General features: G+C 38.8%; 1 protein-coding gene across 2 annotated transcripts in view; it reads left to right on the top strand.

Annotated features, from left to right (window-relative positions):
* The first annotated feature begins 3,087 nt into the window (after positions 1-3,087).
* Positions 3,088-12,849, top strand: part of FAM169A (family with sequence similarity 169 member A) — a 53,211-nt gene continuing 43,449 nt past the window's right edge. For both annotated transcript variants that reach the window (XM_008050739.1, XM_008050738.1), the window contains exons 1-4: positions 3,088-3,219; positions 5,467-5,566; positions 5,871-5,956; positions 8,560-8,731. In XM_008050739.1, coding sequence (XP_008048930.1) covers positions 3,088-3,219; positions 5,467-5,566; positions 5,871-5,956; positions 8,560-8,731 — 490 coding nt within the window. The remainder of the gene's footprint in view (positions 3,220-5,466; positions 5,567-5,870; positions 5,957-8,559; positions 8,732-12,849) is intronic.

The following is a 12,849-nucleotide window of genomic DNA, read 5'->3' as shown; positions in this document are numbered from 1 at the left end:
TTCTAATTATTTTATTGATATGCCCATTTTGTATTATTTACTTAGACTGCCATATTATTTTTTATGTGGTTGTTAGTTAGCTATACTTTTATAGACAGAGTTTTTGGCAGCAGTCTTAAAATATTAGTTTACATTTCATCCTTTAGGTTATAATTACTCTTAGCAAATGAAACTTTTAAATGTGTTTCATACATATCCTGTTTGGGTGGCTAATATTCGAGTGAATCGTTTCAATGGGTTTAGGGGAAATACGATGACATTATTCTCCTTGTGCTTCATTCTAGTCAGTGATATGGCATATTAAGTGTCTCTTTGTGCTTTCCTCGAACATTTGTGTGTCTTTGACCCAAACATCTGGATATTTGATGCCTGAAGTCTGATCTGTGGGGGAGAAAAACCAGTCAATGCCGTCTCCCAACTGTCGTCTCAGCTGTGCTTCTTCCGTCCAGCACTGACCATTTGTTTTGTGTTTGGAGTTAAATCTGAAATGGTAGCCCAGCTGCAGTGGCTCATGCCTGTAATCCCAGCACTTGGGGAGACTGAGGCAAGCAGATTGCTTGAGCCTAGGAGTTTGTGGCCAGCCTGGGCAACATAACAAAGCCTCGTCTCTACAAAAAAATAAAAAAATTAGCTGGGTGTGATGGTGAGCACCTGCAGTCCCAGCTACTGGGGACGCTGAGGCAGAAGGATCGCTGGAGCCCAGGAGGTTAAGGCTGCGGTGAGCTATGATTGTGCCACTGCACTCCAGCCTTTTTGGCAGAGTGAGACTCTTGACATATATTACAATATTAGATTATTATACATACTGTAATGTATATTCTATATTTCTCTAATGACTTAATTAGATTTGGGTCCAGTTTCCTTATTGCCTCACATCAGGATGCAGTCACATTTGTGATAAGATTGGCTAGCTGGGTATATAGACCCAACAAGAAGGAGTACATATGCCCACCAAAAGACTCAAGCCAGTAGTGTGTAGTAGCTTTATTCATAATTGCCAAATGTCCATCAGCAGTAGAGTGGGTAAATAAATTGTATTTGTAAATGAAGGAGTACTGTATAGCAATAAAAGGAACAAAGTAACTGATAGATACAACAGTATTCATGTTTCTCACAGAAATAATGTTGAATGAATAGAGTTAACACAATAGAAAGCAAACCGAATGATTTCAGATATAAGAAATTCAAAAATAAGCAAAATTGATATTTTTTAAACATAACAGTGAACCAGTATTTTAAACAACCAGTGAAACAGTATTACCTATTAAAAAAGTCTTTTTCCCACAAAAGATTAAGATAGCTCCTTTATCACACACTCAGTTTCCATGTATATTAGCATGTATATCTATATTTTGTTCCATTCATCGGTTTGTTCACATGTCTTTCACACTATTTTATTTATAGACATTTTATAAGTTGATTTCACCTCTGACAGGGCTAGCACCCTCCCCCCATCATTGTTCTGCCTTTTTTGTTTTTTTTTTTCTGGCTATTTTTGCTTGTCTGTTCTTCAAATTAACTTTATAATCAACTTGTCTTGCTTTAGGAATAAATAAAATCTTAGAGGTATTTTCATTAGGATTCCATTAAATTAATAGGTTATTTTAGGGAGACTGGTACCTTTAATGATTCTGCTGAAGCTTCTTTCCAGAAACATGGTATTTTTCATGTTGTCCACTTCACTTGTTTCGAGAATGTTTTATAGTTTTCCTCATGGAGATTTTGTACTTTTTTTTTTGAGTTGGAGTCTCACTCCTTCGCCCAGGCTGGAGTGCAGTGGCACGCGCACGACCACCCCAGCATTGACCTGCTGGGCTCTGGCAATCCTTCTGCCTTAGCCTTTCAAGTAGCCGGAACTATAGGCGCCCACTACCACACCCAGCTAATTTTTTAAAAGTTTATCATAGAGATGAGGTCTTACCAATTGCCCAGGCTGGTCTGGAATCCGCAGGCTCCGGCAATCCACTCGCCTCGGCCTTCCAAAGTGCTGGGATTACTGGCTGAGCCACCGAGCCCAGCCTGTTTTTACTTTTGTAGTCCTTGTTTCTTCTTACTGTTGTGTATTATATATGAAGTCTTGATTTCTGAATGTTAATTTTATATTCTACTATTTCCTGAATTTTCTTATTGTTTGGTATAGTTTTTCTATGGATTTTTTTGGGTTTTTCATTTAAGTATATTACTTGCAAATGATAGCAATAATCCCTTCTTCCCACCTCACCCCCAGTTGTTATGCTTCTGATTGCTTTCTCTTGTCTAGTTGCATTGTCCTTTACCTATGTAATGTTACAGCATAATGAAGTCCTTATTTTCTTAATTTTAGTGGGAAATCCTTTAGTGTTTCCCCATTAAAATGCTGGTTTTTAATCAGCTGGGCGTGGTAGCGCATGCCTGTAATACCAGCTACTCAGAAGGCTGAGAAAGGCTGAGGCGGAAGGATCCCCGGAGTCCAGCAGGCGAGGCTGCGGTGGCCGGGAGCAGCCACTGCACTCCGGTCTGGGCGACCGAGTGAGACTCCAACTCAAAAAAAAAAAAAAATGAAAAGTGCTGTTTTTTTTTAAACCACTATATACAAGAAATACAATTTATACATTAACTCATTGCAACTTGACAATCCAGTTTTTTTCAGTAAATGTATAGGGTTGATTTTTTTTTTTTTAGTAAGCTTATAGAGTTGTGCAGCCATCACCACAATCCAAGTAGAACATTCTCTTCATTCCAAAAAGTTCCCTGTGTCCTTTTACAGTGATTATATTTATGTTGCATGGTTTATGATGATATAGTTAGTTGTATATATTCATGTGTATGCACATACAGGTATGTCCCATATCTATATAAATATTTTTATCATTTATGGAAGTATGTATTAGTTCCTATTTCATTGTTTGTTTTAATACCAGTGAATAATGTTTTAAAATTTTCTTTTTGACATGCAGGTTTAAGTTGTAGTCTGTCTTGGCGTAGTGAAATAGAAAAGTCTTATTACAATAAATTTGGCAATATTAGAATAAAATTTTTTTCTATGAGTAAAGGAAGATGCCATTTCATATTCTGAAATGTTTTGTTCTGTGTTGTTTGTTAAAGAGGATGGCATTCCCTGTGGATATGCTGGATAATTGCAGTCATGAGGAACTGGAAAATTCTGCTGAAGATTATATGTCAGATTTAAGGTGTGGGGACCCTGAAAATCCTGAGTGCTTTTCTCTTCTCGATATTACGGTAAGGTGTTCAGTGATGTTATCCATCTTCTCAGACTGGTTAATGCAAGAAATCAATATCTTTTTTTTTCCCTGAGTTGGAGTCTCACTCTTGTCCCCCAGGCTGGAGTGCAGTGGAACACTACGGCCACCACACCCTTGACCTGCTGGGCTTAGGCGATCCTTCTGCCTCAGCCTTCCCAGACGCATGCCACCGCACGTCACCAAACGCCACCACGCCTGACTAGTTTTTTTTGTGTGATTTATTGAAGAGACAGGGTATCATTGTCCAGGCTGGTCTCCAGTCCCCGAGCTCAGGCAGTCCTCTCGCTTCGGCCTCCCAAAGTGCTGAGATTACAGGCTGAGCCACCATGCCCGGCCAATATCTTTTTTTTAAAGTCATTTTTAAGTGTTAGCCTTCTCCTTTGGAATCTTTTTCAGAAATCTATTTAGTAAAATGGTTGAAAATACTGGTTGATTCAGAGTGGCATAATCAATTTTTTTTGTGTGTGTGTGTGTCTGTGTCTCACTCTGTCACCCAGCTGGAGTGCAGTGGCACACTCATGGCCACTGCAACCTCGACCTGCTGAGCTCAGGTGATCCTTCCACCTCAGTCTTTCAGGTAGCTGAAACTACAGGCGCATGTCACCATGCTCAGCTAATTTTTTTATTTATTGTAGAGATGAAGTCTTGCCAAGTTGCCTAGGCTGGTCTCGAACCCCTGGGCTCAGGCAATCCTCTCACCTCTGCCTCCCAAAGTGCTGGGATTACAGGCATGACCGTGCCTGGCCATGATAAGTTTTTAATAAGACAAACTTGAAACTTCATAGGTTATTGCTTAATATTTGTGTTTGTCTTTAAAATTATATGTGAGATGCTCACCAGTTTTACTAAAACTGTTTTTTTAGAAGTTTTTTTGAGCTAACTCAAATTTACTTTGTATTTGGAATTTGTGAGTAGAAATTTTTTTAATTAAAAAAAGTTAGCCAAACATTAAATTATACACTTTTATGTTATTGATCTTTTCTTCCGTTTTCTAAAATAGTAAAATCAAAGTTCCTAATCAGTTAGCCATGATATATTGTGATAGAAAGATCATTAGACTTGGAATTAATAGAATTCTGCTGTTACCTGAAGTGGACAAATTCCTTAACCTCTCCAGGCCTCACATTTTTGTTCTGGAAATGATGATTTTAAAAATTTTTAAATCTTCCCCAGCCCCAATAATTCTCTGAACTGTAATTTTGTCTCCAATGGGGAATTAGTGTTGGATTAATGAAGACAAAACTGTTAAAGCACATAAATAACATGTATCTTGGGGGAAAATAAATTTGCCTAGATGCTTTTTTTAAAACTTTAAGCCCCTAAGTAGTCTAAATAACAGATGACAAAGTATAGTTGTTTTTTAAACGACTCTATGGGCTATGTCAGGGCTTTTGTTTTTATTCAGACATGTGACTAGAGCACAGTAATACTAACTGAAACTAATTTTCATTTTTTTCCCAAAGACAAAAATATTCTTCCAAAAGGGAAGTCTGTCTGATTTATTATTTTTTTAAAAAAAAACTAAAAATATTATCTCCTATGAAATGAAACTGTATAATTTTTAAAAAATATTTTATCTTAAAGATGTGGGGTACAATTCAGGATTTGGTATACAAGTGGACATCGTACAGGTAAAATTTGGGCCTTTCTTTGGTCCCCACTTTCCCTGGCTTGAGATCAGGGACGCTTGTTGTGTCATGCGCTTCCCCTGCCCAGCAGTATCCCACCACTGCCAGTCACTTTCTTATAGTATTATGGTTAAGTGTTCAGGGTCTACTTGTGAGCAAAAGCATATGGTACTCAGTTCTCTGCTCCTGTGATAGATCACTTAGTTCATCCAAGTTGCTGTGAAGTCCGTATGTTTGTCCTTCTTTATGGCTGCGAAATATTCCATTGTGTATATGCACCACAAATTTTTATCCTTTCTAGTTTCGATGGGCAGCACAGTTGGTTCCATGTTTTTGCTGTTGTGAATAGTGCTGCAATAAACATGTGTGTGCAGATATCTTTCTTGTAGAATGATCTGAGTTCCTCCAGGTATATTCCCAATTGGGGAATTGCAGGGTATTATGGAAGGTCGATTTCTAGTTCTTTTAGAAATCATCACACTGTTTTCCATAGAATTAATGTCAGAAGAGTGTAATACTTTGGTAAAAGATTGGTGTTTTTGTCATGTGTTTTCTTGACAAATTTTTCATTAATCTTTAATCAATTGTCATTTCAGATTCCTATTAGCCTGTCAAATGTAGGCTTTGTACCTCTTTATGGTGGAGATCAGACCCAGAAAATTCTTGCTCTTTTTGCACCTGAGGATTCACTGACAGGTCTCTTTTTTGCTTTATTTTTGTAAATTGAGAAATTTGTCTCTAAACTGTTAGAAATATATTAAAAAGATAGCTGTGCTGAAGGAATTTGTTTTTCATAAAACTTGTTTCAAATTGTAATTTTAGGAAAATGTAATTCTCAGTTGTTTATAATTTAATGTTTAATGGATGAAATAAAAAATGTGAGTCTATACTGTATTGTAAAGTATGAGTATATTTAAGACTATATAAGCCTTGCCAACAGTAATATTGCATACTTTAAGACTTAAGACTTCAATATTAATGATCATTTATTCTGTTTTAGCTGTGGCACTTTACCTTGCCGACCAGTGGTGGGCTATTGATGATATTGTGAAAACATCTGTCCCTTCTAGAGAGGGGCTTAAGCAGGTAACAATTCTGTAATTTTGGAAGTATTTCTTATGAGTGTTTCCTATAAACAGTGATAGATTTTAAAGTTATTGAACTATTCCCCATTTTAATATAATTAGGTTATATTAACCCCCTCAAGTTTCATTCTTATGATGATACTGGCATTCAGCTTTCTTTATTTTATGTGATTCTAAAAGTACCTGAGGATTAGGTAAAGAAGAATGAATACCTTTGGGTTAGTTGAGCTGTGATTACCTTTATCCACTGTAGGTTCTGATTTTCTTATTTGGAAGAGGAACAGCTAGTTCTCAGTGTGTCTGCTTAGCCTCTGTTTCTAGGAGAGAGTGACCAGGAAACGTGTTTATTAGCAAGGCCTCCTCAAGTGGTCTATACAGTGTTCTAAACAGTAGAGTGACCAGGTTCAGGAGAAAGCAAGCTTCCAGTTTCTGTAGGGTTACAGAAGGAGACAGCCAACTTAAGTGTGTTCCAGGAGGGAAGCTTGTTTTCATGCTAGAGGTAAAAAGAGTTTAAGAGATAGCTGATGCTCTGGTTATTAGAGGATAAATAGGATGGGTAAAATACACAGAAACCAAGACGTAAAATAGTTGGGGCAGTGCAGAATAAAAAAGTGATCAACTCTTTGGTGGCTGGGAGAGTGTGATTTTCAGTAAAAGTAGAGAGATAGGAAACTTTGACTTGGTGGAGATGCCTTCGATTTCTTCTTACTGACTTTCTGGAGAAGCAATATGATTTATTAATAGGTGTAGGGATCCCTGTTAATTAATCCTAAGAGGAAGAGTCCCTGCTTAGAGGAATAGAGTCAATGTAAGTATATACATACCCTGAATCCTTCCTTTAGAACACTTCTAGGATAGGCCAAGTCTGTAAAAACTTGTCAGTTTGCAAAGTGCCAGCTATTTCTGTTCATTTTTGTGGACAATTGAATCAATCAAAAGAAACAAGGAAAGCACATCAAGAAATCTTGAAATCTAGGATAGGAACATGAGAAACTTTCAGATTACTGTAATGCTTTTATTTATTCCCCTTGAGTTTGGAACTTTGAAAAAGGTAGGAGGATATGAGAATAATACACTGCATATTGTTACTTCTGGTTATTGTATTAATTCTCGAATGTGCCCTGAGATTCCAAAGTGGTAGGTCCATCTCCCAAGGACTAGGAGAATGTGTATACCTGGCGATCTGCCAGTCTGATAAAGAACTTTGAGAGAAAAATGAAGGGAACAGAAAATTTAAAACCCGCATAAAGCTATAAAATTGGAGGAATAGTTAGCAATAAAGGAGTAAGCCTTTTTCTCAGGAGCAATTCTGGTTACGAAAGGAAGTGTATATGTCAAGGAAGTAAACAATCTGAACAGGGATCAAGGAACTAAACATCCTGCTTAGACATGACTGACATTTGGCACATTATAGAGGACATTTGGGAGTGAAAGTCAAAGGATGGAGAAGGAGAAATCTTACTGTGGTGTTGTTTATGGCTTTTCCCACTCAAGTGAAGAAACTATGAATACAGATACAGATTGGGAAGAGAGGAGGGGTCAAAACCAAAAATAAGACTGTAACTGTTTGGACTCCTTCAGCCTTAATTACTTTTAACAACATTCCCTCCTGAGAAGTAGAGAAATTAGTGAAGGGGACCGCTATTGTAGTTAAACCCTGGCCAGTAAGGAAAATTGGTTGGTAAAGTTACAGGCAGGAGTAGCCGTTTCTATACTTAACAAACACATGACTTTGAGCAAGTACTCATTTTTATAAGCCTCCCTATACCTGAAATGTGGTGTATATGGAAGGGAACTTGGGGGGTGGCGGGGATAGGCTTTATGTATAGAACTCTTGTTTTTAGCAGTGAAAGATATCTCTGGGGAAAAACCTGTTTGATGTCAGAAAGTTGGGGTGTTGGCGGGGTCCCTTTGACCATGCAGTCTTGTGGGTGAGAAGTGGGGCTCTGATTTCATTCTTTTATGACTGCCCTGAGTGTTTTTTTACTAGACTTCCTTGGTGTCACTGGCCTCTCTCATGTAGTCTGGAAGAGGGATGTGTATGGGGGGTATCACGTTCCTTACACTTAGCAGCATGACAGGGCTGTTAAATGAACGTTTTATCCAGGAAAGATGAGACAGATTTCTTTTCCCAAGAGCATAATTATGGCTCCCTTTGTCACATAAGGTTCTTAAAGTCTTCAGGGTGTAACACGAAGCTTCCTTTTTTTTTAAATGTGGAGGCAGGAATGGGGTGAAAAAGAATTGAAGTAGTAGAAGCTCCAGTTAGGGAGACGCTGGATCTGGGCAGTTGGAAGCAGAAAGAAGACACCAAGTGTGGAAAGAGATGCTGGGAGGTGGTATGAGGGGACCAGTTCTGCCTGCTTTCGAATTTTGCTGGAGGCAGCGTTCCTTGCACAGTGTGTGTCTCTAGAAGAGGACTGCAATGGGCACGAATGATTTGTCTTTTCTCTGTGATGATAAAACGTTTTACAGATTGTTTTGAATGTATTTCAAAGTGCTTCAAATGCCAGTATGAGGTATGGGAGCAGGGAGGATGGTAGTAGCATCCCTGGATTGGTGCATATTATAACTGTTGTGCCTGGTGTTTGACTCTCTTTGTAGGTGAGCACTCTTGGGGAAAGAGTGGTTCTGTATGTGCTGAATCGCATTATTTATAGAAAACAGGAAATGGAGAGAAATGAGGTCCCATTCCTGTGTCATAGCAGTACTGATTATGCTAAGATTCTGTGGAAGAAAGGAGAGGCCATTGGGTTTTATTCAGTCAAACCTACAGGTGAGTCTTCAAAAGTTATTTCAACTATATGTTATGGACATTCCCATTTTAGATCCCCCTAAACGTGTCAATATCTCTATTAAGTTAATCTTGAGAGTGCACACTGAGGTGATTCTACTTAGTATTTCTTGGGAGTCCTTTGATTTTACTATTCCATGAAATTGAGGATTGTTAGGATGGTGTTTTGGAAAAAACAAAAAAATAAACGTTTGATCCAGAAGAAGCGTTCTCCACTCGTATGTGGAGAGAGGGTTGTATGTGGAATCTCGTCTGTATCCATCTTGCCCTCGCATTTTCCACAGTTGTTATTCACCCTGATTCCTGCTGCTGTTACTATTACTGTCTCCTTCTAAAACCCCAGTTCACCTGCAGGCCAAATGCATAGCTATTTCTGCTTAGCATAGCTGATTGATCCCCACATATTAAAGAGCAACTTGGCTACTTGCCAAGAAAAGCAAAGTGCTTTCATATGTTTAGAAAATACAATCAACTTCGAATGAAAACATTAATCTTGTTTTGGTTCTAAAAGCCACCTATGCCCTCCTCTTAAAAGATGAGTGCAACTTCGAACTTGCTTTACCTGTTCTCCCATTCATTCAGCTCCCCAGAACTACTGGAGCCAGGAAGGTCTAACCTACTTCCTTTGTGTGCACATGCACCCCACACCTTGTTACCACCAAAGGACAAAATCTGTCTTGTTTTGTACCTTAACCAAAAGACCTTTCACAGAGGATACACTTAGTTTCTTTCTTATTTTCATTTCACATCTTCCAAACGTAGCTCTCTGGTTAGATCTCATCTAAAGAGCATACCAGATTCACCACTGATTTGAAGAACAGTTGTGACTGATGCCTTGATCCGAAAACTAGTACATATTTGTGATGAGAACTAATACGTACAGTCAATAAAAGGAAGGTCATTTTTCCAAGAATAAAAAACTGATGTATAGTTTTAAGTGGTTTTTCTTTTTAGTAAATACTTTGAGTTTCCTTTAATATACTATTTTGTTCTTGTATAAATTTGAAATTTATGTAATTTATGTCACTTCAGAAAGATATTTATTATACTTGGGGAGAAAAAATGTTCAATGGACATTTAGTGCTACAGTGGATGAAAGACATCACTTTGTTGTTTTAAATGTTTTAATGTTTGGAGTTGGGTTGTGAGGTAATTGCTTTATGCTTCATTTTTATACAAGGTAATTTTATGGGAATTGGAGCTTTTTGTTTCTCACATTGGCTTTAGGGGAGTTTCCTACCTGAAACTAGCTTATAGATATTTGAAGCACTTACTAGTTTGTTTATTACTTTTGACTGAGGGCTGTGCTTTCTAGGAAAGAGACATAGATAAAAAGCACAGCATTCCCTTTTAGTATTTCTGATTAGGATAGGACTCCAGGAGTTTGCTTCTTTTCTTTTTATGTGCGTCTTGGGAATCTTCCTCCTCTGGCACCTGGCTGCTCTTTTTGCTTGTTCTGGTAGTACACTCTATTTTATATCCTTGAACTTCCAGATGCTACTGTATCTACCACTTTTAGCACCTTCTGTACTTTTCTACTAGTTGCTTTACATCTTTGCTTAAACATTTTTTTTTTCTTTTTTTTCTTTGGTAGAGATGGGGGTGGGGGCATCTTGCTATGTTGCACAGGCTTGTCTTGAATTCCTGGCCTCAAGCAATCCTTCTGCCTCGGCTTTCTCAGCCACCAGATATCAGTGGAGTTTGATGTGCTTTTACTAGCCTTTGAATCCGTAGCCATTTAATTCAGTCTGGAAGTACTTTTTCCACCATGGAAACCCAACATAATTAAAATATAGAGAAATTTTCCAAGACAGGTGCTAAAATTCTTGTGATTGAAGTATTTCTGAGATATATACTTTACATATACATATATAGATTTCTGATATATAGTAAGTTCCCTGCATACGAATGTGTTTCGTTCTGAGAGCACATTTGTGTGTGTGGGTGTTTACACACTCACACGCTCGAGGGGGAACCCAAAAAGTCCAGAATTTATTTGTAGAAAACTGTTTATTTGTTTTTACATGTTTAAACTTTAGTCACCTTCAAAGTACTCTCTGCTTAATGCAGTAATACACATATCGAGACGCTTTTTCCACTGCTTAAAGCAGTTTCTGAACTTGTTCATTTTGATGCCTTTTAGTGCTTCTGCTGTTTTTGGTTTCACTTTTTCTACATTGGCAAAATGTTTCCCTTTGAGGACTTTTTTCATCCAGAAATGCAAAAAAAAGTCACTCGGGGTGAGATTGGGTGAATAGGGAGGGTGGGACATGGGGTCAAGTGGTTTTTGGTCAAAAATTGCTGAATACTTAGTGAAGTGTAGACAGGTGTGCTTGCAAATCACCCATCATGAAATGGGCAAACACACTGAGGGAATCTCCAGAAAAATTCACTGAAGCCGAATGCAGCCTCCCAAAACAGTGCGAGCTGGCGTGCTGATGCTGATGGGTTCTTAGAGCACTTGCCTAGCGAGGGAAGCCTGTACTATGAGAGGCCTACCTACTGAAAAATAACTCCAGATTTTTTTGGATCCCCCCTTGTGTATGTAGGCACATATATATATTATGTGGAAGAAACTGTACTGGTAGCAAAAATACAAAATCTGTGTTAAGCAGATTTGTAGTTGAATGTAAGTCTTGTGAAATCATTTATTATTTATGATTTTTCAGTTAAATAGCAAATCAGTTTATGGGGCTCTTATAATTTGTTTTTTGGGTTAGGTAGATAGTCTTGTTATAAAGATATTTGTGTTTTTTTCCTACTCTGTTACTTTAATGTAATGAATTCAGTAGTTTATTTCCTGCTTATTCATATAATCTTATACTTTTAAAAACCTTTTCAGAAACACCAAATGTTTCAGACTGGTCTTTCAAATGAAGTAAAAATTTTTTTCCAATAAAGTAATGCTTGCTTTGCAGTTAAAGGGGGGCTTCAGGAAATAATTATTAGAAGTTCCTAAATGTATCTTAATTTATTGGTAAAATAAGTTTTCATTTCTTTGATCAGCAGTTTTTTACTTACTGTAACTGATTCTTTCGTACAATAATTTTGAAAAAGAACTTGAGAGTGAGATTGAAGGTATCATCACTGGGTTATTCTTGAGATCTTCTGTTCACATCTCATAATGTCTGTGGTGATGATGGTTGGTTCAGATCTGTGCTTAAGCTCTAGGGAGGTTGGGGAACACAGAAAGAAAATGATTCATAACTTTACAAGTACCACTCCCCTCACAAGTCCAGGAAAGTGAAAGGATTCACAAAAAATTTGAAAATAGATGAGGTTGAGTATCTCTAATCTGAAAACTCGAAATCCGAGATGCTCCAGAATTTAAAACTTTTTGGAGCACTCACAAAAAGTTCATTGGAGTGTTCAGATTTTGAATTTTTTCTTTTGAGTTGGAGTCTCACTCGGTCGCCCAGACTGGAGTGCAGTGGCCGCTCCTGGCCACCGCAGCCTCGCCTGCTGGGCTCCGGCGATCCTTCCGCCTCCGCCTTCCGAGTAGCAGGAATTACAGGCGCGCGCTACCACGCTCGGCTGATTTTTTATTTATTGTCGAGATGAGGTCTCGCTGCCCAGGCGGGTCTCGAACCCGCGGGCTCAGGCAGTCCACTCACCTCTAGATGTTGAATTTTTGTATTAGGGACACTCAGCCGGTAAGGATAACACAAATATTCCAAAATCCAAAAATAATGTAAACTCCAAAGCTCTTCTGGTCCTAAGCATTTTGGATAAGGGGATTCAACTTGCGCTTTAGTTATTCTCTGTGCGTTTTCCTTTCTTTTTTTTTCCGGTACAGGAGACTTTATTGATGGTACATGGCAGGGCGGGGCTCGCTAGGTCTGCGTTCTTCAGGGTGTCTGGCGTGGACAGTGCAGGGGGAGGTTCTCAGGTTCCCAGTGTGGTCGGGGCGCCCCAGCAGCCGAGCGCTCCTCGCTCCGCTCCTGATCGCGCTGGGGCTGGGGCTGCGGGGCCCTCCCTCCTCGGAGGCCCTGTGGCCATGCGGTCGGCCACCCTGTTGCGGTAGCCAGGTTCGTGTCATCCCAAGAGACGAGCTGGCCGAGTGGTCGCTGAGGGCGATGCCGGCCGCGCGTCGCCGGTGG

This window comes from Carlito syrichta, unplaced genomic scaffold (assembly GCF_000164805.1).
Source record: "Carlito syrichta isolate Samal-C Ts95f unplaced genomic scaffold, Tarsius_syrichta-2.0.1 Scaffold153633, whole genome shotgun sequence".
Classification (NCBI taxonomy): domain Eukaryota; kingdom Metazoa; phylum Chordata; class Mammalia; order Primates; family Tarsiidae; genus Carlito; species Carlito syrichta.
The sequence above is the reverse complement of the archived record's forward strand: the minus strand, read 5'-3'. Positions and strand labels throughout refer to the sequence as shown.